General features: G+C 33.4%; 2 protein-coding genes across 6 annotated transcripts; both read right to left on the reverse strand.

Annotated features, from left to right (window-relative positions):
- Positions 1-447: 447 nt before the first annotated feature.
- Positions 448-4196, reverse strand: LOC111998841 (anaphase-promoting complex subunit 10). Of its 2 annotated transcripts, none has more exons than XM_024030949.2 (7): positions 3989-4196; positions 2251-2483; positions 2108-2168; positions 1910-2002; positions 1694-1764; positions 895-999; positions 448-791 (listed from the first exon to the last, which is right to left on the reverse strand). In XM_024030949.2, the coding sequence occupies exons 2-7, from the start codon at positions 2427-2429 to the stop codon at positions 722-724; spliced, it is 579 nt and encodes a 192-aa protein (XP_023886717.1). In that variant the 5' UTR covers positions 2430-2483; positions 3989-4196; the 3' UTR covers positions 448-721. The 2 variants fall into 2 exon arrangements, with proteins under 2 accessions (XP_023886717.1, XP_023886715.1); XM_024030947.2 differs by having other exon boundaries at positions 2251-2490; positions 3989-4195.
- Positions 4197-11189: 6993 nt separating this feature from the next.
- Positions 11190-17720, reverse strand: LOC111998800 (U-box domain-containing protein 5). 4 transcript variants are annotated; one of them, XM_024030908.2, is made up of 7 exons: positions 17617-17720; positions 16779-17264; positions 15934-16012; positions 15178-15363; positions 14326-14433; positions 12607-13775; positions 11190-12216 (listed from the first exon to the last, which is right to left on the reverse strand). In XM_024030908.2, exons 3-7 carry the CDS (start codon positions 15988-15990, stop codon positions 11478-11480), a joined length of 2259 nt encoding a protein of 752 aa, XP_023886676.1. In that variant the 5' UTR covers positions 15991-16012; positions 16779-17264; positions 17617-17720; the 3' UTR covers positions 11190-11477. The 4 variants fall into 4 exon arrangements, with proteins under 4 accessions (XP_023886676.1, XP_023886675.1, XP_023886677.1 ...); XM_024030907.2 differs by having other exon boundaries at positions 17584-17714; XM_024030909.2 differs by having other exon boundaries at positions 16779-16854; positions 17584-17710.
- Between the last annotated feature and the right edge of the window lie 7383 nt (positions 17721-25103).

Below are 25103 nucleotides of genomic sequence, written 5' to 3' on the forward strand. Positions count from 1 at the left end.
ACCAGAGTTTAATATGTATGATATAAAAGTTATATATATATATATATATGAATTCCTTGAGAACATCTATATTGCAAAGCCCTAGTATTTATTACCGATCAGAATAAATTTTGTTTAGAGAAGCACCATAATATCAGATTGGGGGAATATCGGAATTAGAAAAGCTAGGATATAGTGTGTAGAAAAGAAAAATATATATATTTTAGTTTTATCATTAGCTATGGGTCCGAACCTAAGAAAACGGATCCAACGATTACAACTGACTAACCTCTCTCGTGTTGGTCATCTTTTAATTTTTAATGCTTGTATGTATTGAAAATTTGAAAGAGAAGAAAGAGAAAAGGGATAGTAATGATCTTTAGCTATAACTCCTCTGACTTCTGAATTCAATCCACGAAACAGACACTACCAATGGAATGATCACCAACTTTGTCAAATACCTTGAGGTGGAAGTACAAACACAGTAGAAGAATCATTATTGACCGAAGAGTTTTGCACTTTGGTGTAAAACTTGAATGCAAAGTAACAACACGAAAATTCCATTGAATTTTCCCAAGATGTCAGGAATGTGAGGAAAAATGGCCCCCCCAATTCATGCTAAAAACAATCAATTGAAAACCCACCCAACTTTGGTGTTGAGAAAATCAAATGTAACTATACATCACTAGAGATATATCCTCATGGTTATTAATATGATCGGGCTATCAACTGCATGCTTCTCTCATCTCACAAAAGAGTAGGTAATGAACTCCCTTGAAGTAAAGTGAAATGGTTGATGCGGTATAGGGTTCCTGCAATGACAAATGGTAATTTATTAACGATTAATAAAACATTATGATTAGTTAATTTATTAGCAATTAGTAATTGATGAAGAAAAAATAAAAGGACACGCACGGTCGAGGGCCGTAAACTTTGATCTGCCGCACATGAGTATCCCTACCATTCAGGTGGTTTGACAACACAGCAATTTGCAACATAAAAGTGTTGACAAAAGTTTCCCTGCCAAAAAAAATGGTGTAAAGAAGTTCACAATTCAATACAAAAATTAATGCAGACAAAAACTAACCACACAAGGATCAACACATCCCAATCAATTTCCTTGATCTCAAGGACACGAGAAATATAAGGAATCTCATGGTTAAGTCACATTGTAATCAACTTTCACTCAGCAATGAAACTACAAATTAAGCATAAATGCATATACCAATGTCATTCCAAAATATAAAACAGGAATTGTCTCGCAAATTCTGTTTTGCTTTGGCACTGTACCATACACGTCTGGTCCAGAACATTTACAAATTACAGGTGCTTGGATAGTAGAGAGATAATCTTCTTTTAGAGACTATATTAATCATGGATGATAGCTGTTCTTGATAAGTTACGTGAACAATAAGTGATATTTCACAGGTTCTTTAACTGTCAACAGATTGTAAAAAGATAGCTAATGGGCCTTGAAAACATCCACAAGATGTTTTGAAATGAATCTCTCATACTTTCCTATATGTAAGTTCTTCTACTAATAATTTTGTGCATAGTTGCAATGATATAAGAAAAAAAGCACTCAAAATAAGATCCATTATTCACTGGTAACTCAAAACTGTCAAAACAAGAAAAGATATTGAAGATCAATTTGCGTGTAGTTGAAAGAAAAATAGCAAAAATGGTAAATGTAAAAGTAGCCTCAACCGCTTACCTAGGATCATTTCCAGACAAGGACAGATATACCCAACCACTTGGCTTGACAAGTTCCACAGTTTTTATCTCCTAAAGATATTTGCAGGGAGAAGAACCACAAAACAAAAGAAAAAAAAAAATGTAGATTACTGCTTGTGTTAAACATGTTCCAATTTAAATACTAGTAAAATAAATGCTTGAAGGGTATTCTTAAAAACCCAATCAAAGAAATTACCTTCAGATTGTGGAAACCATCGCCAGCACGAATGGAGATCTTACTGGGCGTGTAGCTCTCATCAAGCTTGAAATCCACATAAAGAACAACTAACTTCATAAACAAACAACCCCATTAATTGCTATTGACCCACATACACAAACAAAAAAATTTAAGATTTAAAAAAGGATTATAAAAAAGAATCTGCATATGACATACTTGAAGCTTAACTTTCTTCTGAAATTGAATATTAACCAAATGAGGTTGTGCACCATCTGATCTGAGATAAAACAGAAAAAATGTAATCAGGATTTCAAAGACAGAGAGAGAGGTACGGTTACAGAGATTTTGTAATTAATTACTGCCAATAGGTCTCGAGGTTCTCATCACGGAGGGCAGAGACGCCATTGCCGGGCTTGCAAGAGCTTACACTCCAGGCAGCCTTTTTCCCCATTTCTCTAAGGTCATCTTCCACTATCAGCACCTGATTCCCACCAGTAACTTTCCCTTCTTCTTCTCCCTCTGACAATTCCGTTGCCATAAGCCTAACTTTTTACTTTGTTGCTATTAGTCTTTTAATAATCTCTGAAGGAACCTGCAATCTATTGAGAGATCAAACATAAACCCTAAAAAAGGGACCTGACCTTTGAAACAAAGAAGCTACTTGAATAAAAACTATAATAGTCAAACTTAAGAATCTAAAATTATCTATATATGTAATAAGTTTTGTAAAATAAAATTGAAATAGACTACTGGGATTAATTAGGTATTCTGCTGAGTGCTGGCTCCACTTGAAAAGGAAAGGCCTTGCAGGGTGTAAATATTGAATTTCATGTTTCGTTCAAAATCGTGTTAGAAATCACAGTTTTGTAATGTTATTTTCATCCCATGAGAACTACTAACTTAACTCCATTTCTTAATTTGCAGTTTTAAATTCCAAAACAGAATAGTAGCACCAATACTTATACCAGTAGAACTAAGGATAACCATCAACACATTCCAAACCAACAAGGAGATTAACACATGATTATTATAGTTAGACATTAATTCCCTTATCAGAAATATTTTCTTTTACTTTTTATTTCCTTCAAAATTTCACATCTCCAAAGTCATTTCAAGAAATGAACAAAGTCACACACAAACTGACTAACTATTTGATGAAAGACATATTTCGTGGGTTAAAACCTTCTAAAACACACTTTGTCAACTACTTTTTCATGAACCGGTAATCTAGTTTCTATTCTACAACGGTAAAAATTCTAAACAAACATAACAGCAACAACAACAAAAATAAAAATAAATTAAATGATTCCAGGCCCCAGGGTCATAAATTATAAGTAGCCAAATGAAATCAAATGAACCAATCGAAATTGGCATTCACATACCAAAATCTTAATATGCACAAAGTAGATCATGTATCAACAACCCAACAACGACAACGACAATTAGACTCAGCCATTTGCATAGTGGATGACCCAACTTATATCAATACTAGATCACTTCATAATAAAAGGACTAAATTTTACACTAGCTGTGAACTTATCGCAAGCCTCGTAAGTTTTTGGGACTGGTTTTGAACAAAACATATGACACTAAACACAGACACAATCATTAAACTAATTGTACAAAGGAAGCATATGGGTGTTTTAATAAAGATTTTAAAAACATAAATTACTCAAATACAAGCATTAAACAAAGCCTTTTCAGGCCAAAAATATATAAAAATAAAAATCTCAATTACTCAAGCTTAGGTTCCGGATCTTACAGGAATTCCACAATCCTAACCAAATGAACCCACAAATCACTATAATCTCTCATGCAACTCCCCAAAGTACCAATTACAAGATATGTAAACCACAAACAAGCCCTCAATCAAAATAGAAAAGCCCCAATATTAAATTTAGGGATTCTGGGGTTTCAGTAAAAACCCAGATGCAATCAGAAAATTTCACCAGCTCTATAGTTTCCCTATCAACATCAACATGAAAATCCTCAGACTTGAAATTAAATTCAATAAAAACATGGTTTTTAAGTTTAATGAAAACCCCAATAATGGGCATTGAAGAAACAAAGAGAAACGATATTAAAGTTTTTTTTTACCTTCAACGTCTCTGATACTTTTCCAAAATACTCAAAACAAAGAGAGGGGAGGTGGTGAAGTTTGAGGAACTGAAATGTGGCAGAGAGAAGGAGAGATGAATCAGTAAAGTGAAGGGAGAAGGAGAAGAAGGAGGGAAAAGAAGAGCTCTGTCACTTTCAAAAATATAAGTAAAGGTAAAAATGGACATAACATCTTTCAGTTCAATGGTGTTATTAGTTACTTAGATATTTTTACACGTATGTCTCTCTTTTATTAAAATTTGATACAAATGACGTGGTATTATTTAATGTAAAATATTTTTTTCTAACATCAACAGTTGTTTTTTATTATCATACTAATAAACATTTTGGTATAAATAACAAACTTTACTAATTCAGCTATCTAAAAATCATAAATAATGCAAAAACTTAAATACATCTCTATTCACAGTCATTCAGTTCTCTAATTAAATTAAATTAATAAATCTATTCCTGACATCACACAAATGATGTCAAACTCAAATTAATGGCAAACACATTTTTACTGTGGAAATAGTTGAGAGAAACATGCCTCCAAAAAAAAACATTTTGCCGCTCTTTTTCTCACAAAACAACATATTTCAAACAAAATTTTTATCATGCAAGGAGACGCACTGCAGAGCAGTTTTCACTCTCTCACTTCCATAAGAATGCTAGTTTGCCGTTAGTTAGAGTTTGACACCAATTGTGTAATGCGGATAAATTGGCCATGTGCATTGTAGGGGGGTCAAAAACAATCAAAAAGGCCACGAAGCCCGTTAAGAAAAATTTCTGCCTAGATATCCGAATAGCACAATTTATTTATCTAATATATGAAGTGAAAACTCCACAATAGAAAACTCAAACAATTAATTTGTGAAAGCAAGATTGTATTAATATTATTGGCAACAACCATTACACTCTTTTCCCATGATGGTTGGAGTCAAAGATTTTTTTTTTTAAATCTCAACTCTTCCTTTCTTTTTTTGTTCTCTCTTCCTTAGACCCTTTTTTTCTCATGGCCCCTCTTTTTGCCACCCCCTCTCTTTCTTATAGGTTTTTTTCCTTCCCTTATCCCTTCAACTTGCCTACCCTTAGTTGGATCTTTTTGGGATATTTTCCCTTCTCCTATTGGTTTCCCCTCCGTTCTTATCCTGAAACAGGACTTTTGGAGGATGTTTATATTGTTCAGGTTGTCTCATACACATTTAATGTGCCAATGATTAGTTGGAGAACCTCTCATTAATGCAGAGGTGGCACTCCCTGTGATCCTTATCCTTTCAGAGAGTTTCCCAAGGTATACTTAGGGAGAATGGTGCCTCAAATTACAAAAAGGAAATTGGTTTTCCAGGATTACTCATTTGTATTATTCGAGATCACTCATGTTTGTTTCCTTGGATGAGAATTTTAATGTTGGTGGCATATCCTGAACTCCTCGGGAATCGTCTGAGGGAACACTTTCCTTTATGATTCATAGAAGTGGGTTTAGCCCGTCCTTTTTATTGTGAACTTTCAAGCCCTTTGGGCCTCAGCCCAAAACTGAATATACTCCCCTCACATGTATTAATTTAATTCAGGAATATCTAAGTTTTTGTCCTTAGGTATAAAATAAATATTCATTTTTAAATCAAATGTAAAATATATATATATATATATATTATTTATAAAATTATTTCAAAACAATAAAATAATTTTAAAAATAAAAAGAGTTAAAACATTTTAGGTAAATTGCAAATTACACTCCTAAAGTTTGGGGATGTTTGGATTTTACACTATGAAATTTCAAAATTTGGATTTTATCTCCTGAAGTTTGGGGGTGTTTGAATTTTATATTTTGAACTTTCAGAATTTGGATTTTACACTGTCAAATTCTAAAACTTCAGGAAGTAAAATCCAAACACCTCTAAAATTTAGGGAGTAAAATTCAAATTCTAAAATATCAGGGTTTAAAATCCAAACACCTTCCAAATTTCAGGGGGTAAAATCTAAATTTTGAAACTTCAGTGTAAAATCCAAACACTCCCAAACTTTAGGGGTGTAATTTGCAATTTATTTGAACTTTTTTTTTTAATATACAAGATAGAAATTCTATTATAGCCTAATCTAAGTGTATAGACCAGGCAAACCTAAACTTTCATCTCCAAATGCAATTCGTTAAATTACCGACTATCCTAAAAACTTAAATGAATAGAAATTGCTAAATTTAATCATTTAAGTTAACATAATTTGAACATTCCCCCTTACGTATTATATTAAATTACCGATGATTCCAAAAGATTAAACCAATGAAAAATAATAAATTTAATCATTTAACTATATAATTCTAACAATATAGTCTTAGCTAAGGATATGTTTGGTACTATAATAAATCACTGATTGTTTGAAAGTTTTTAATTTTTATGAAATTATGAAATTTAATTGTAAAGACTCGAGATGAGGCCCAAGCCTAATTAATGTAATTATTCCTGGTACTTCAAGCTCAATACATTAAATTTGGAAGAGAATGGGTTTACAAGTCAATTGCAATGCTAAGGTGGTTACAAACTAAAGAAAAACGATATTGACAGGATTACCATAAGCGAAAAAGACCAAGATTCAATATAACTCTATCCTCGGGCAAATCCGAGGATGAATTTCTTATAACAGTGAAGGTTGATATTTTCACAAGTTCCTACAATTTTTCTCTTTCTTTCTCTCTTGTAGAATGTTCATCCCCCCTTTTAAAGGGATTTTCTTCCTTATGTATCCAATTATATTGCATCTCAGCCCTCCATTTATACGTCTCAGGGGATCCATTTGGATGCTTATCCCATTAAGACCCTTCTTGTTTGCTAGTACGTATGTGTTGTAGGATTCCTGCTCTGTGCACCATCTAGTTCGTAATCAGCCCATTTAACTGCAGTGAACCAAGCCCAGTCCCTTAAAACAATAAGTAAGAGGGCACGGGGTCCTTGTTTCTACTTGGGCCTAGGTGCTGTCCAAAAAAGAAGGACCCTCACAAACACAAGATTGGTTCAATTAATGATACAAGCTAAATGAAAAACAATCAGAACCAATTAACATGCATAATTTCGAAATTAAAAATAGATTCAGCTGACATATGTATGTAAAACCATCAAAATTTCAAAATTTTGATTTTGTAGAGAATGTATATGTGAAAGAACCAAAATTGAAACTGCTAGTTTTTTAAAGAATATATCTGGTCCAATTTTAAAGTTTTTTTAAACCAGTTTTTTTTTTTAATCAGAAGGTTAACAAACTAAAAACATTTTAGAACCAATTAAATTGTTCTGGGCTAACCTGGTTGTTCTGTGATATGCCATACATGATACATCCCGTAACTCATTGATAGGACCAGGCCCTGTGGGTCATTAGCCCACTATCAAAACCTTGTTCCCTCCCCACCCTAACCAATTCTTTTTCATGCCTCATTTGATTTCAATTCGCCAGCTGTAACTAGTGCCTCTCTCTCTCTCTCTCTCTCTCTCTCTCTCTCTCTCTATATATATATATATATATTATACAGTAATTAGTGCTTATATTATTTGGTCTTGACGGTTGATATATTTATTTCAAAACATGTCGAATATTTAGTAACAAAGTACTCCGAAGGGATTAACTTACTTTTTTTTCCTCCTAAAAAAAAAAATTACTTTTTTTTTAATATTATGTATTTTAACACACACAAGAGAGGAAAAAAAGTTTTAAAGAAACTAATAGTGATTAAATCTAAGAGTTAAGCTTTTTGATATACATCACTATTAATTTCTTTAAGACATTCTCCATCTTTCCGTGTGTATTAAAATACTCAGTATTCTAAAAAAAAAATCAAAATTTTTTTTTTTGAGAACTAGTATTCCATTTTTTTTAAATTTTCTTTACCAAAGTTTAACCATGATTAATAAAAAGAACATATTATAAACTCAATTATATTTGGTGTGTAAACAAGTTGGCTTTTTTTTTTTTTTTTTTGTTTTGTTTTTGTTTTGATAAACAACAAGTCGAGTTGAATTAAAGACTAGGCTACATATTCAATTAATATTATTCAAGTTTGAATTGCCAAACATAGATACTTACCATCTTGATATGTTAAGGTTTGGTTGCTTATTAACCTTAGTAAAAAAAATGTTCTTTTCATATATATATATATATATATCTCAGGAAATATATCTTAACAACCCCTCCTCCCTCAAAACACATACACAAATTACAATTTTAAAAGGAACAAAAAAAAGAAAAGAAAAAAGATAACGAATCTTGATTTTTTAGTCACACCTCACCAAAGGGTAAGTTTTTTGGACATTTTAACTCTAAAGGGGGGGTGTAATTTTGGAAATCTATCCTTAATCAATGTAATGGCCAGGTAGTACACAACATCTATAAATTTTAATATCAATTAATTTAACAAAATTTGGTCAAATAGATGTCATGGGAGAAAAACTTTAGGATATAGTATCATTCTCCTCAAACCTAAAGAGAGGAGAGTGTAATTATCATTTTTTTTTAAATGACATGAAACCTCACCAAAGTAAGGTCCTTAGGACCTTATCTTGAGGAGTAAACCTCGAATACATAACCCCAACTATCAAAATTGTGTATAAGGTAATGCAAAACAACACCAAGTAGATACTCAAACTCAGAATGTTTAGATTTATAGCTGATCCCAAGCCTGTCACCAATCCGCTCATTCCAAGCCGGTCACCAATCCCAACGTAACGTGCATGTCATTTATTTCTTCACCCTTTTTGCGAAGGTAATGTTGAAATTGTTTTAGACTACTTGACCTAACAGGTAAAGAGAGAGAGAGACCAAGCCAGATCGTCCGCTATTTGGGAAAGAGTGCAAATGAACAAGCTTCTTGATTAAAATAGATCAAAATCATAGATATTCTCTTTAAATAAATAAGGAATATACAAATAGATGTCTTTAGAGGAATGATTAATAATTTATTTAAAGCAAATTTTTATGAAAAAAGAAAAAAAATAATTAATGTTGAGTAATGCTACAACGATAAATTATTTTACAACATTTTTGCAAACTATTGATATGACAAATTTTTATTAGTTCTAATATGGGTCTACTACTAACGTCACATTTATGTTTACTAATAATTATTTGAAAATTACTAAAGCCATATTAGCAGTTTGTAAAAATATTGTAAAATATTTTGTGTCCGTAGCATTACTAATTAATTTTTTGACAGTTTTTTTCATTACTCATAAAAGTAGCATCAAAACTTTTCTAGAATAGATTGTTAACTATTATTCTAAGGGCATTGTTAGTATGGCCCAATGAATAAAAAATTTATAGAGCAATTGAAAATAATTTATTTCATAATAAAAATTTATTTATTTTTATGTTTAGTAGTATACATGTGTCACATCATTCAAAATCCTGTTTCATTCATATAATAACTTAAAATTTTCGCAATGAAAACGAAGGAAATATTTTTTTCTTCCCCTCTCCTCCACCCCCGGTTGGTAGGACTAGGGGTAAAACAATTGTGTGCTAATTTTACATAATGTGTTAAGAATTTGCTTACAGTGAATCATGTTTTTCAAATGAATTATTTTTAATTAATTAAATAATCAATCACTTTCTTGCCAATTTGACATTATATTTTTTCGTAAAACTGACTATATGACGACTATCCCATGTACATCACGTGGCGGCTAAAACGAAGTCCACACGCAGGAAAACAAACGAAAGACATTAGCAACAAGCTTTTTTAGGAGGTCACTTTCTTCTCACTTTTTCTTTTCCCTCCTTTATAAAGTTAGTAATAGTGATCACTTGTTTTCTTATCTTCTAAGATCACATCACTTATTGGACAAGATCATTTGGCTTGGTGTGGACATAGTGTCAAGACACAACGGTGAAAGGGCACATGCTGATGCTGTGGTCAAATAAATTGCAGACTGTGGCGAGAAATAGACAGTTAAGCAATAGGCAGGAAATAATGGGTGTGGAAGTATTGTGCCGATATCCACCCACCTCATGAGAGTGCTTGTCTCTTTCGCATTTGCTTGTGAGAAATTACATACCAATCCTCGTACCAATCCAATAATGAGTACTGGTACAAATAATAGAGTAAAGAAAAAAGCTGGTGGGCTCATAACTTGTTAGTATCAAGTTAAATAATTAAATTCTTCCTTCTTTTTTTTTTTTTTTTAATCGCGTAAACTTTTGACACACCTACTAAATTATTATAATATCAACAAGTGATCTTTATCATGGGATCTACGCATTTATAGTGAGAGAAAGTATTTTTACAGCAAGGTAAATGTTAGAATTATTGTTAAATAATTAAATTTTATCACTCCTGTTGCTTTCCTTATGCAGTAGTATCAAAGGGGCAATTTTTAGATAATCCCTAAGCACAGTTCTGGACTCTCGGGTAGGCATGAGACCCACCATGAGGCCCACCCCCTACTTGAAAGCGCGGAGCACGGCTCTGCCACTATCTAAGTTTTTCTGGTATCAAAGTCAGGTCTTGCTTTAAATTTTTTATCAACCGCGTGCCCTGGCCCTAGGGCTACTATTAAACAGAGTCAACTACTGACGTTTCCTTGTGTAAACAATGATAGGAAGCTTCAGTCAATCAGAGCTCGAAGCAGGACAACAATAATAAGAGGGGTGTTTCAGCTTTTCGGGGCTGTTTTTGCTTACAAAGGTAGTGGTTCAAACATAATAGTTTTAGCTTCACACCAACTTATTACTCTTCTGTATATCTCCAGGTGAAGAGAACAGATAAGGAAGGGAAAGGAGCTACAATGTTTGAGAACTTATAGTGCAGTTTGGGGGGATTAAGCAAAAAATTAGAAGCTAAGTCATATTGTTACTTCACTTTCCTTGAGAAAGAGAATGATCAATACAAGTTTCACATTGAAGTTGCTTTGCATACAACTTCCATCAGAGGTTTCTGCAAATTTGTAAGTTTGAAAGGCTGCAATCATGGAAGAGGATTGATTTTGCTTATTCCTCAATATTGGAATACAACCCTGCTCAATGGTTGAACTAATATAAACATGATATTTATTGAGGTTACTGATGATTCAAGTATGTAGGCTAATATGCACTCAGCAACCCCACAAAAATAAAAGCATGACAGTCTGCAGGAAAAACTACAAAGATACGTTTTAGCCAGTGCAGTTTAAATTCCACAAGAGAATCATTTCAGCATGTAAGATAAGTAGACAGCCCATCAAACAACAAAAAACTGTACATTCTTGTCAAGCTATTATCTAGAAAGTGGCAGCAAATACATCATGAATTAAGAATTAAAGCTAACAAAAGCTACAGGTTGAGAATTAGTATTAGATCTCAAAAAACCAATCACCCACTAACTGTACATGATGAAATCATGGCTCCATTCCATATAAACAGAAAATCCCTAAAGGCTAAGAGAAAAGAGAATTTTACAAAGCAGACTCCATTTCATTTGAAATAATATGAGGCACCACTGGGTTAAAATAATCTGAAGACACAAATTTCACTTCTTCTTTTTCGAAAACAATGGCATCTTTGCAAAAAATCCAGATGTCTTAGATGATTTCTTTTCTTTAGAGAGATCTGTAGTGTCTTTAGAGGCATCAATATCAGATCCAGAGCAACCCCGATCTTCAGCATACTCGATATCTCTTAAGAGCCGTAGCAATTCCAAGGCACCCACCCTGCCTTTTTCATTACCATTGATAGATATATCAACAAGAGCAGGAATGACACCCTCCTCCATGACCCACTGACAATACTGAACACGTTGAGAGCATAGCGAAAGGAGAACAGTCACTGCATTTTCTTGATCCTCATGACTGCCAGTCTCAAGTAGTGCAGTAACAGAAGCAATGCATCCACTAGTTTCAGCAATAGAAACCCTAGCCTCTTCTACATCGCACAGATTTTTCAAAATAAATGCACATTTTCCGGCAAGAGTGCTGTCACCAAAGAAAGGAATCAATTTTGGGATGCATTGCAAAGATACAATATGTGGACAAATGTCACTGCTTGAGGACATATTGTACAGAATCTTGATAATCCGTTCCTGGAAACTGCTATGGGAGTCAAGCATTTGTACGATGGAAGTCAACGCACCAGATGCTAATATTTTAGCTCTACAATACTTGTGGCCAGACAAAACTTCCAATATGACTAGGGCCTCTTCTGTGCCTTCTGAATTAAGAAAAGTTTCCAAGAGATTGTATGCTTCTTCACGTAAGTATGAGATCCCACTTCTGCATGAAGCAATAGGTGTCATACATGAGCCCATGTGTAAGAGAACCATGATCATAGTTAAATAGAAATCAAGGACAAGGACTTACAAAAGAAAACAATAATTACATGGCTCAATGTTCAAATGTTGTGCAATTCCATGGTGTGAAAAAAAAAAAAAAAAAAAATCTAATTAGGAATAAGCTAAGGACCTAAATCAACTCAAGGTCTCACTACATCACACAGTGTCAACTGGCTAAAAATTTAACAGCGACCTTCCTGCTTAGTCAAAACCTCGTAATTCTCAATTTACAAGTCAGATGACATATTTAACTAGCCACACCAATTAAATACATTTTAAAATGATAGGAATCACCTTAATTGAAAGATAGCAGCAACAAAGAATAAATTACCTGTTTTTACTGACAAATGCCAATAACAACTGAGATCCAGTTTTTTGTGCTTTTATATCACGCTGGTCACATGCATCCTTCAAAAATCTAACAAGTGGTTCAACAAAATTCTCAGATGACAGAGAATGATAATCTTCTTCACTGTAATTCAGATGTCTTTTGACTTCTTCAACAGCTTCACATTGGGATTCCCATTCAAGTTCAGCAAGGTTAGATAGAAATTTCAAATCTGTCTCATTTATGGTAGCATGAGATTGAAATTTGTGCTCCTCTTTTGTCTGCATAGACATCAAACTTAAGCCATCTAATATCTTAGGGTGTGATGAATCTGAGGTGTAACTTGTGTCTAAAGATCCAAGGGACATATTGCTGAAATCCAACTGAAGCTGTATATCATTCATAGAACTGCCAAAGCTAGCAATAGAATTGGAAGACATTTCCCAAGAGTGAAAGACTTCTGGTTTCATTGTTGGGTCAGGAATAGTGACTCCATACCTTGTACACCACTTTGATATTAAATCCTTCATGCTCGAGTTTGGAGTCAATGACAGATGGGCCAGTTTGATTTTAGTCTTTGGACATGTATCATTACCCTCATCAAACCACTTCTGTATCCACATTCTCTCAAATGTTTGTCCAGATGCAATGACAACTGGATCATACATCAATCTTGAAGATATTGGACATCTAAATTCCTCAGGGGGTATAGCTCTACTTAAGACGTCAAATTGAGCCTCGCGATGCCCATATCCTATATGTGATTCCACTTCAACAGACTGGCTGTGCACAGAACTCTTTCTTCTGTTTTCAGATGCAACTGCTCCTTCATGCTGAACACGGGTATTCCCCGATTGATCTCCCAAAACTAAATTTCCATACTTCTTTAATAGGTACAAAAGATATTTTAAAATCTTCTTTTTTGTTGCCTCACTATCACTGACTTTATCAAGCAGCTTCTTGATAGATCGTTTCTCTATCAAGATAGCCTTTTGGGATGTGATTTGAAGTGTTGAAACTGCATATTGAATAGCTTTAACTTCAGAAGTTTCAAATGAATCTGATGTAGAAGCACCATGCTGGAGCAATCCTCGCAAAGCCTTACCAGCCTCTTCCTCAGATGAGTCCATAGAAAATGTTGCACTCCTAAGATCATCCATGATTTGAGAGATCTGCAAAAGACATTTCATCATAAGCTGCACCAAATAACTGAGGCTCAGACCTTTTTTATATACTCACATAGATTTTGAATCATGAAAAACCTCATTTTATAGTTGCTCTGCCAGATGTTTTCGAATGTTTCGTATATGTGAAGGGGAAGAAGGGAAAATAATAATTAAAAGCTAGACTGAAAGCAGATAAATTGGGAAATGGGGCTACCTATCCTCTTTAAACTTTTCCAATTTGGGATACAAGCATCAGATACCAGAATCACTTTCTGGTACCAGTTGCACTATATAAATAGCACTTCCAAAAGACAGTGAAGTGGCGGGCTTACTATACCATGATATTATAAACGTGTTAACAAGAATATCATTTATTTTGAAACAAAATATAACTGAGGAACTGCTCTAATAACACCATAATATATATATACATATATATACATATATATCCATTGCTCATTTTTTTTTTTCCATCTTGGTTGGAAGGGGGATTGAAAAGGAAAAAATGAAAAGAAAGAACAAAGAAAAAAAAAATTCAAAAGGGCATGTGACAGACCTCTACAGCCAGCATTACTGGAACCATAGTTTGAATTTGGCCTAAACTTTGCTCCAATAAACTCCTTGATCTTTGAAATCTTGAGACTATTACATCACCCGTTACTGCCTGAAAGTCATTTGCATGCCTTATCAGATATGGATTGAGATTTCAGTATATAAATAGTGTCAGAACAACAATAGAGATTATAAACAAAGTGAATGGAGTTATTCATTCCATCAGATTTGACACAACTACTAGATGTTCCATCAGGGGAGCAAGCTGTCTAATACACATTTAAAAATAAAATAAAAAAGGAAGTATAAAAATAAATAAATGAAAAGAGGATACAGAGGAGCAAGCTTACTGAAGGACTAATCACAACAACAATCCACAACATGTTCTAGTGCAGGTAAATTTCCAGTCAGAAACAATGCCATAAATGATTAAAAAATGCAAAAACAATTTCACCAAGGATTGCTGATTGTGGGGTTTGAATCAAACCACTTCTGAAACAATCAGTTAGCATAAGCAGATTAACCTAATCTACTTACCCTACACCTTTAGTAATCACATAGAATGAGTTTTTTTATCAGAAGCACGTTTTTCAGTTTTCCATCTCTTCTGGAGCCCACCAGCATAGACCAACTTCCTTCATTTATTTATACTTGTATACAATAATTACAATTATTTACTTTTACCATGAACATGGACCAGTCATAATTTGCTATCCTCCAGATCAAATTGCCAGATCTTGTTTCTATCATTTTCCTGTTAGTTTGTTTATGATGGTTATCACTTTGATGAAATAAAGCAGAAATTGTACTCATTAATCTACTTTCTTTGTCCTTGGTCATTGAAAAGATTACATACCAGGTAAAGTTTACTAGACTCGCTGCAGTACTGAAGAAGTAGCTTGGCTTTCTCAATTGCACGGTTCAACACGCATAGTGATTGTATTCCTGCTGAGCATCGAGGGCGAGCCGCTTCTATTTCTGGAAATATTCTTGATATTCTATCAACCAATTTCAGGAGTTCTGTACACATTAAAAAGTGCACCTGTAATCACGAATAAATACACAGAATGAGATCATTCCCCCTGATATTAAAGAATAGTTGTGTCAAAGAAAAGGAAATAGTCAGACACAAAGTGAGCGTATATTTAAACTTCATTCCATAAGATTCCAAAGGGAAACTACAGTGCTTGTCATGTCCTTATGAAAAAACATCCTCTCCAGAAACATATGTCCATGCTCAATTTGATAAAAACCTAGGACTTTAAAGAAACTGCATTTTAGGCCATAGTTTACCATCTTCATCAAAGAATAGTAAAATCTGGTTTCCAGCTGCTATTTTCACATCAACCAGGATCTCCATAACACCATAAAGGAAACAAAATAATCTTCTTTCATAAGAATTGTAAATTAAGTGTAATTGACACTAATTTACCAACAAACTAACCAAGGCATAAACTACTAAAAGAATAAAGGTAACTGACACAATTATTTAAGATATATACTTAAAACTCTTGTAAACAAGGGTGAAGTGAATTAAATACAATTAATAGGACTGCACATTCAAACCAGCAAATTCCCACTGAAGAGAAATCAAAGACCAAAGCAGTGTTACCTTAAAGGAACAAGGATCTGGCAGTTTTTCCACTACTTCAGCAACATCAGTCCCCATTCACAAGGAGATTATTTTGTATCTGGGTTCAATAAAAATAAAAAGCATTACTTATATCTGTTCCTTACAAAAAAATCTATCTATCGTATCTTACATACTCTGTCAAATCAAGATACATAAACCTTCCACATGTAAAGCAACAATTTAAGTATATGCAATATACAGCGTTTCCACATACAGGAGAATATATGCATGGTCTACTAGAGTTGTTCAACAAACTCACATATGAGAATATAATAAATGCTTGTCTCTTTTTCTTTGGAAACTATAACTATTCTCAACCAAATGTCAAAACGATGATACAATTACAAAGCTACCAAAACAGGAAGACCAACTTCTTAAGTTTTCCCACACCCCACAATCACTTATATTTATTAAGTAACCATCATGCCAAGGGTGGGGGTGACCAACTTCTTAAGTTAACCCATCATAACCATAGACCAGTTCAACTTGATATGTGTTTTAAGAAATTTTCACGTCTAGAGACCGTGTACAAGTTTCCCTATTTCCCAACTATACTATCAATTTCAAAAATTTGAATTTAAGGGTCATAGATTACTTCTTCTTTTTTTGAAGTGGTCATAGATTATTTTATCTTTAGGCGGAGCTGAAGATCAATTGGCTAAGTTTGGAGTCTATGAAACATAATAAAGACTCCAACTTTAAAATTGAAACTTAAGCTATCCTTAAAATTTAAAATTTAAAATTATTATAATAAATAAATATTGAAAAAGTTCTTAAGTTGAGATGGAATTTAAATACGAACAACAACAGTAAAAAAGACTTACCTAGTGGATATCAGAACAATGATCAGAAAAGCTCAATCCCTTGTGTACTATGAAGCAATTGAACTACCAGGAGACCCTATACAATCAAAAAGATCGTAACCCAATTCTTAAACCACAGAATTCCCCAAAATGAAACCCCTTATAGAGAAGAAATTAAATCCAAAACACTCCTAGCATCTTTCAGTTTCAGACCACTACGACAAAAAGACTCCAACTTTACCAACAGCCACTAAGCCCTTAAACCACTACAATTCCCTCAAATTCATGCACATCCCAAACAAAATTTGAACTTTTCAGAGTATCTTCCACGCGGCTCTCCCATACACAACCAGGAACAGCTCCGTAGGGCAACAGTACAACGATATAACAATCTTGCTCATGAAAAACACAAAACAAAACAAAAAGCCCCAAAATTCTTTAACAATTGTTGCTCCTCTCGGGATATGATCACAGCCAGAAAAAGCTTTATCACCCACCAACCAAAACCTAAAGGCAAGAGAAACCCAGGACTTGATTATCCAAAAGAACCAATACAGATTTTTAACTTCCAAGCAGAAATAACCCAAAAAGGGACACAACAAAAAAGAAATATCACTGAGAAAGCAAAGGATGTTAATAAACCAAAGAAGCGAAAAAGATTTATAAGAATCTCGTGAAAACAAAAAAGTATTTCCAATAATAAATCCAAGAGAGTGAAAGAGAGAGAGACCGAGTGAGAAAGTGAACAAGAGCGAGCGTGAAAGTTAATCAAATTGCTTATTTAAAATATATACCACATAACATATAAGAAAAAAACAGAGAATACCAGTCAACCATCTGAATTTGCTGTGAAGTTTACCACATAATCAAGTCTTAGTACTCGTCCACGATCCGATGAGAAATGATGTACTCGCTAAGACAGACCAGTCAATAATAATAGAGATAAATAATAATAGAGATAAAGCGGAAAAGCTAGCTACTACGTAGTACGTATATCTAGTTGGCCAACTTGGCCTTTCACAGCTTCAGACAACAGCAAACCAAAACAGTTACGAAAACATCGTGACACGTCTGTGATGGCTGTGACCATTTTACACCGTTGATCAAGAATAATAAAAAAGTGCTGTGTGTAGGCCCCATTGCACAATTTGATAATTGATATGGTGGGCTGCGTTGCCTGTGGCAGAGAGTTTTTAAATAAAAATGCTGACAATTCATACGCAGACTCTATTGAACACTCTACGGAAATAAATACAAGATTTTGTACAATTTTGTTTACGAAAAAGCCAGATGGAACTTTCCTTCATTGGCCAAAAAAGAATAAAGTCAAGTCAATAGCAAATGAGTTTTCTTATTTTATAGAAGTCTTAGCCCCCGCAGTAGCATTAGCCTAGCCCAATTTACCTATTCAACAAAATAATGTGACTTTTTCTTTTTTTCTTTTTCTTTTTTATTTGTGTGGTTTATTTATTTATTTATTTTTATGAGTGTTGTATTACAATTTTGTTAATGTCATTGTCAGGTAATTGCATGTCTTCAAGTAAAAAAAAAGTTTTTTTTTTTAAAAAAGAGATTCAACTTATAACGTTCGTTTCAGATAATATTTTTTTTCATCAGACTAAATCACCAATTAATTTTTAGTGTAAGTAGAAATTGAACTCCAGATCTCTTATTCAACCATCAAAGACTTTACCAATTGAACTAATTGAAACCTAAAAAAAATAAGTGATGTATAGTAGTCTTATTCTTTATTCTTTTTCTTTTTTTGGAGTGAATATTCATTAATTATACTTTTTGTTTGTTTTTTATATAGATTTATGGAAGACCTAAATGATAGTAACTTTGCTTTCATAATAAAATTTGTACTCCCTCAATCCTAATTTATATATCATAGTATGAAGTGATACAATTATTAATTGGGTTGTTTTTGTTAATTGGGTAGGGCTAGTTCCCTTCTCTAGTGTCTCTCTATTGGTTACTCAAGTTATGGAGAGAAATGATTAGGCAAACCCTTCTTAACATCTTTTGTACTATGCTATTAATAAATAATGTTTTTATTCAACTTATATATATATATATATATTATAGGGACCAGATTTGAGTCCCTAGGCCAACAGGTTGATGGATTTAATTCCAAAAAATCCAAAACAATGAATTTGTAAAAAATGAGTTGGAAAACTGGGTTTTAATAGATTTAAATGACAAGAAAATGTAAATGGACAGGTTTATGCTGAAGAAAATCGTTATCAGCAAAGTCCGAGAAGATCTGTTCTTATATATTTATTTCAGGTTTGATTATAAAGTCAGTTCTTGATACTACAGTCTTTTTTCTTAGTTTTTTGATCCTCTTCTTTTCATCTTTTTCCTTCACATGCATGCCAGATGGTTGGTGTTGATCCTTGTCTTATCAGCACCTCCTTTAAGTCTTCATGTAGTAGCTGTAAGGCTGAAAATCACTGTTTAGGTATCATTATCACATTAATGCGGCTAGAGAGTTAGCTGCAGTGCATTTAATGTGGTGGTAGCAGTTTTCTCCTTAGATATTTTATGACTCCTCCCTCTCTAATGTCTTTGTAATGCTTATCCGTACTAATAGAACTTCCTGAAACGTTACCCTGGGTGACAGACCATCTCTTCGGACCTCGGCTTTGGCTAGTCAATGATGCATTTATTCTCGGCCTACCCTCTTGAGCCCTTACGACCAAAACTAACTTTTTTATTTACTAATATAGTCTCTTCTAATCAAGATTTCTTTTTCTCGGACAACCTTTCATCCTCGGTTTGGGCTACAAGCCCAAAATGTAAATAGGTAATGAACCCTTGGGCCGAATACCCCTACATATATATATATATATATATTAGTGATCATTTTAAAATATTTTTTATTTTAAATAAGAGGTTAAAACAGCAAACCAAAACAGTTACGAAAACATCGTGACACGTCTGTGATGGCTGTGACCATTTTACACCGTTGATCAAGAATAATAAAAAAGTGCTGTGTGTAGGCCCCATTGCACAATTTGATAATTGATATGGTGGGCTGCGTTGCCTGTGGCAGAGAGTTTTTAAATAAAAATGCTGACAATTCATACGCAGACTCTATTGAACACTCTACGGAAATAAATACAAGATTTTGTACAATTTTGTTTACGAAAAAGCCAGATGGAACTTTCCTTCATTGGCCAAAAAAGAATAAAGTCAAGTCAATAGCAAATGAGTTTTCTTATTTTATAGAAGTCTTAGCCCCCGCAGTAGCATTAGCCTAGCCCAATTTACCTATTCAACAAAATAATGTGAATTTTTTTTTTTAATTTATTTGTGTGGTTTATTTATTTATTTATTTTTATGAGTGTTGTATTACAATTTTGTTATTGTTATTGTCAGGTAATTGCATGTCTTCAAGTATGTGATGTATGCGTTATTAAAAAATTAAAAAAAAAAGTTTTTTTTTAAAGAGAGATTCAACTTATAACGTTCGCTTCAGATAATACTTTTTATTATCAGACTAAGATATCAATTAATTTTTTGTGTAAGCAGAAATTGAACCCCAAATCTCTTATTTAACCATCAAAGACTTTACTAATTAAACTAATTGAAACTTACCAAAAAAAATAAGTGATGTATAGTAGTCTTATTCTTTGTTCTTTTTCTTTTTTTGGAGTGAATATTCTTTAATTATACTTTTTGTTTGTTTTTTTATATAGATTTATGGAAGACCTAAATGATAGTAACTTTGCTTTTATAATAAAATTTGTACTCCCTCAATCCTAATTTATATATCATAGTATGAAGTGATACAATTATTAATTGGGTTGTTTTTGTTAATTGGGTAGGGTTAGTTCCCTTCTCTAGTGTCTCTCTATTGGTTACTCAAGCTATGGAGAGAAATGATTAGGCAAACCCTTCTTAACTTCTTTTGTACTATGCTATTAATAAATAATGTTTTTATTCAACTTATATATATATATAAATATATATTATAGGGATCAGATTTGAGTCCGTAGCCCAATAGGTGGATGGATTTAATTCTAAAAAACCCAAAACAATGAATTTGTAGAAAATGAGTTGGAAAACTGGGTTTTAATAGATTTAAATGACAATAAAATGTAAATTGATAGGTTTATGCTAAAGAAAATCGTTATCGACAAAGTCCGAAGAGATCTGTTCTTATTTATTTATTTCAGGTTTGATTATAAAGTCAGTTCTTGATACTACAATTCTTTTTCTTAGTTTTTTGATCCTCTTCTTTTCATCTTTTTCCTTCACATGCATGCCAGATGGTTGGTGTTGATTCTTGTCTTATCAGCACCTCCCTTAAGTCTTTATGTAGTACCTGTAAGGCTGAAAATCACTGTTCAGGTATCACTTCCACATTAATGCAGCCAGAGAGTTAGCTGCAGTGCATTTAATGCGGTGGTAGCAGTTTTTCCTTAGATATTTTAGGACTCCTCCCTGTTTGATGTCTTTGTAATGCTTATCCGTACCAATAAAACTTCCTGAAACGTTACCCTGGGTGACAGACCATCTCTTCGGACCTCGGCTTTGGCTAGCCGAGGATGCATTTATTCTCGGCCTACCCTCTTGAGCCCTTACGACCAAAACTAACCTTTTTATTTACTAATACAGTCTCTTCTAACCAAGATTTCTCTTTCTCGGACAACCTTTTGTCCTCGGCTTGGGCTACAAGCCCAAAATGTAAATAGGTAATGAACTCCTGGGCCCAATATCCCTACATATATATATATATATATTAGTGATCATTTTAAAATATTTTTTATTTTAAATAAGATGTTACACAGTTATTAATAAAAATAACTTTAAAAAATGTAAGAATAATATAGAAATTAAATAAGTAATAATAATTTCTGTGGGGGATAAGATGATCAGGCCCAAGTTAATGGGCCGAACACCAACGAGAAGACTGTTTCACATCCGAAGAGAAGGATGCGGAGAATGCAAGGCCCAGGTTGGATTGGAATCCTCTTGGAAGGGGATCATCTCTGTCCGAGGAGGATATCTCCAGTCCGAGGAGGACATCTCCTGTCCGAGGAGGATGTTTTATTCTGATCTGATGTCAGAGACTAATTAAGTAGGGGAAAAGCCTGGTTGATTGTCCGAGGACTCCACCTGATCAAGATAAGCTCAAAGCATATTCATGAACGATAAAGATGAGGAAATATCTGAGGGAAAGGCTGCTGCCACCGTATTCAATGCATTACAACAGCTTTTCTGGCCGCATTTATGTGGAGAAGACCTTTGAACAGTGCCTCCTAACCTACCGCCACTCACACAGAGACGAAAAGAAGCTGCCTGACGTGACAGGTACTTGACGTATTCAATGCATTACAACAGCTTTTCTGGCCGCATTTATGTGGAGAAGACCTTTGAACAGTGCCTCCTAACCTACCGCCACTCACACAGAGACGAAAAGAAGCTGCCTGACGTGACAGGTACTTGATCAAGTTTATGGATGGGGAGCACATGGACGATGGAGATGAGGGTGAGAGTGATTATATAATAGAGGGAGAGGGTTTGAAACAAACCATGAAATGTATGGAAACTGATCAATGAATAGTAAAAAGAGTGATAATATTTTGTTGTGAATCCCTTGTCAACTCTAGTTCTTCAACCCATACTCTACAAATTAATTGTCTTTGGGTTTACGTAAAGAATTTGAACCCTACAATTTCAATTAAAATTTTTTTATTTGGTGACACTTCCACTTCAAAAATGAAAAAAAAAAATCAAATTAATATGAATAGAATAACTTTCCTAACGCGTACGTCAAGGTCTTTTTTTATTAACAAAAAAAAGAAACATGTTTTCATTAGAATTTAAATTAAGTGTAGTAGTTTAAGAATTTTTTTATTATATTTATTAAAAGTAATATGTTAAATAATGCTCGCCATATAAAAAGGGAAAATTTTGCAGATTTTTAAATATAATCAATGTAAATATATGTGTCTGGACTCTAGAGCGTGGAGGGCGGAGACGCCATTGACTTTGTTTGGTTCACTTTACTCCCTTGTTAAGAGAACCCGAATAAAATGGAGAGAATCTGATGTGACTTGTGGGGTCTTCTTGAAAGCCTGCCAATAAAAAAATGTGCTGGTTCATTTTCAAACCTAAAAATATATCTAAACCCACTAAGTTTTAAATATATGTCACGCAGACCAATAGACCATGATGTTGGAGGATAAAGATAATGAAAAATATATAATGGAGAAGGACTAATTATTCAAGACAAGAAAAAGAAAAAGGGTAGGGGGGAGGGGGACACATCGATAACTTTGTTGGAGAGATATTTATGATAATATTTAGTGAGCTTTTAAGTGAGTTTTTTTTTTTTAATCTTATTTTATTTTTTGAAAACGAGACTATTCAAATTTTTTTGAGTATCTAACTATTTCTTTTAATGTATGCAGTCCTCTCATCCCACATATACTGAATTATTACGGAAAATAATCTTATAGAGGTGGCTCCAAAATAAGGGCAAGAAGTTTTGAACTCAATATTCAAAAGATCTTACAAACCGCCTAGTCAAATATAACATCTTCCAACCTATCAAAAAAAAAAAAATATATATATATATATATAACATCTTCTTTATTTTTAGAAAGATGTTGATATTGGTTAAAATTGCATTATGTAAATTTAATTAAAATTCATTTTAGGTCTTTAAGTTTACCTTCATTTTTTTTTTTTTTATTGGAGAGCTCTACAAAACGCAATCCTAACAAATGAAAATCTTGGTCGTAGAGGAGTACCAATGGAGCCTTGGTGTGTTTTACGCAAATTGCAATCAAAGTCTACAAATAAAACATATTCTTTGGGAGTGCAACCTGGTTCAAGCTCAGGCCTGATGGTTTGAGTTGCAGTCCATTGATGGATGGAACCAAAACCTTCAGAAAATTTTTGGCAATGTCTTGGAGTATATGGAGAAGATGGAAATTCGGTGCATCATGAGGATAAAGCATATCGAAATGGAATGTAAAGAAAATATTGCATTCTTCTATGACTTTACTGGAGGATTTTATTAGACAAATGGCCACAGAGAGAAATAAAGAGCAATAGAAACATGTATAAGTTGAACGTGCGGATGGAGCTACTTTTCATCAGATTTATTGGGTGTAGGGGCAATCATTCGCAATTCTATGGGCTTACCATTTACCAATGGTGATGTTAAGTGGACAAATATGTTTAATCTTTAATTGGATTTTTTTAATTTAAAAAAAAAATTCAAAAAATTTACAGGTACAAAATTTTGAAGTAAAATATTTTCAAATGTAAAATATTTTGCATGTAAAACATTTTCAATAAAATATTTTCAAGTGTTTGGTATAACAAATAAATTTTTTTAAGAAAACCACCAAAATTGGTGGCTTTAACTACCAGAGCCGCTAGTGCCGAAGGTTCGGTGACTAAATCGCTGGAACCGACAACCAAAATGGTGGCTCTAGCAACATATTATCAGCGATTGGCGTCAAAACAATGCTGCGATTACTGGGCCACTAACATTAGAGGTCGGAATGGTGTCTTTAGCTATCGGAATGATGATATCTATTATCAAATCTTTGGTATCAATCACCGAAACGGTGTCTTCGGTACTAGTTGCTCAACCCACTAGACCTGTGATCTAGCTACCAAATGGGGTGAGGGAAGCCACTGTATGTTTTTATAAAACGTTTTACCAAATTTTTAAAGGATAAACATTTTACATATTTTTATAAGAGATTTTATAGTTAACGGAAAATATTTTACAAGTTTGAACATATTTTACTTTAAAACCAACGGAGCATTAATAATAACTTAGAGGATGCAATTTGCATTTTTGCCTAAAAGTCATACCCAATTTTGTGGGCTCACCAATAACGTTAAGGAAAAGGACTCACAAAGTTTTTTTTATAAGATATAAATTATACTCTAACCTAATCTAAATGTATATGTGTACGAAACTCCCTCCTAAGAACTTGAATCCCGTCTCTTACTTCTCACACCCCACAAGTATTTATACTTGTGAAGTGACCATTGCACGTCAAGGGTGGGTGGTGGTAGGACTCTCAAAGTTTCAATTTCATTTGAAGTGGAGAATATATTTAAATAATTAATTGAATTTTTTTAATTTAAAAAAGGAAGAAGAATTTAGACATTTAGGGTGTGTTTGAATATCGCTTATTTTGCTGAAAACTGAAAATATTGTGGCAAAATAATTTTTAAATATGTAAATAGTGCCGTGGAACCCATTTTTAATGAAAGTTTTGTTGAAAAAAGAGGTTTGTGGGTCATGTAAATAATGTACGAGACCCACTGAAAAGCATCACAGCCACAGAATGTGCTTCTCCAAAA

The sequence above is a fragment of the Quercus suber genome, unplaced genomic scaffold (genome assembly GCF_002906115.3).
Source record: "Quercus suber isolate HL8 unplaced genomic scaffold, Cork oak 2.0 scaffold_37, whole genome shotgun sequence".
Lineage (NCBI taxonomy): Eukaryota > Viridiplantae > Streptophyta > Magnoliopsida > Fagales > Fagaceae > Quercus > Quercus suber.

Coding starts and splice junctions, on each gene's coding strand:
- LOC111998841 (XM_024030949.2), bottom strand. CDS start 2,429: ATGGCAACGGAATTGTCAGAGGGAGAAGAAGAAGGGAAAGTTACTGGT. Junction 1,000..1,693: donor TTGTCTGGAAATGATCCTAG/GTAAGCGGTTGA, acceptor TTTTTTTGGCAG/GGAAACTTTTGTCAACACTT. Junction 792..894: donor AAAGTTTACGGCCCTCGACC/GTGCGTGTCCTT, acceptor TTGTCATTGCAG/GAACCCTATACCGCATCAAC.
- LOC111998800 (XM_024030908.2), bottom strand. CDS start 15,990: ATGGGGACTGATGTTGCTGAAGTAGTGGAAAAACTGCCAGATCCTTGT. Junction 14,434..15,177: donor AGTCTAGTAAACTTTACCTG/GTATGTAATCTT, acceptor AATGACTTTCAG/GCAGTAACGGGTGATGTAAT. Junction 13,776..14,325: donor CAGTAATGCTGGCTGTAGAG/GTCTGTCACATG, acceptor TGTCTTTTGCAG/ATCTCTCAAATCATGGATGA.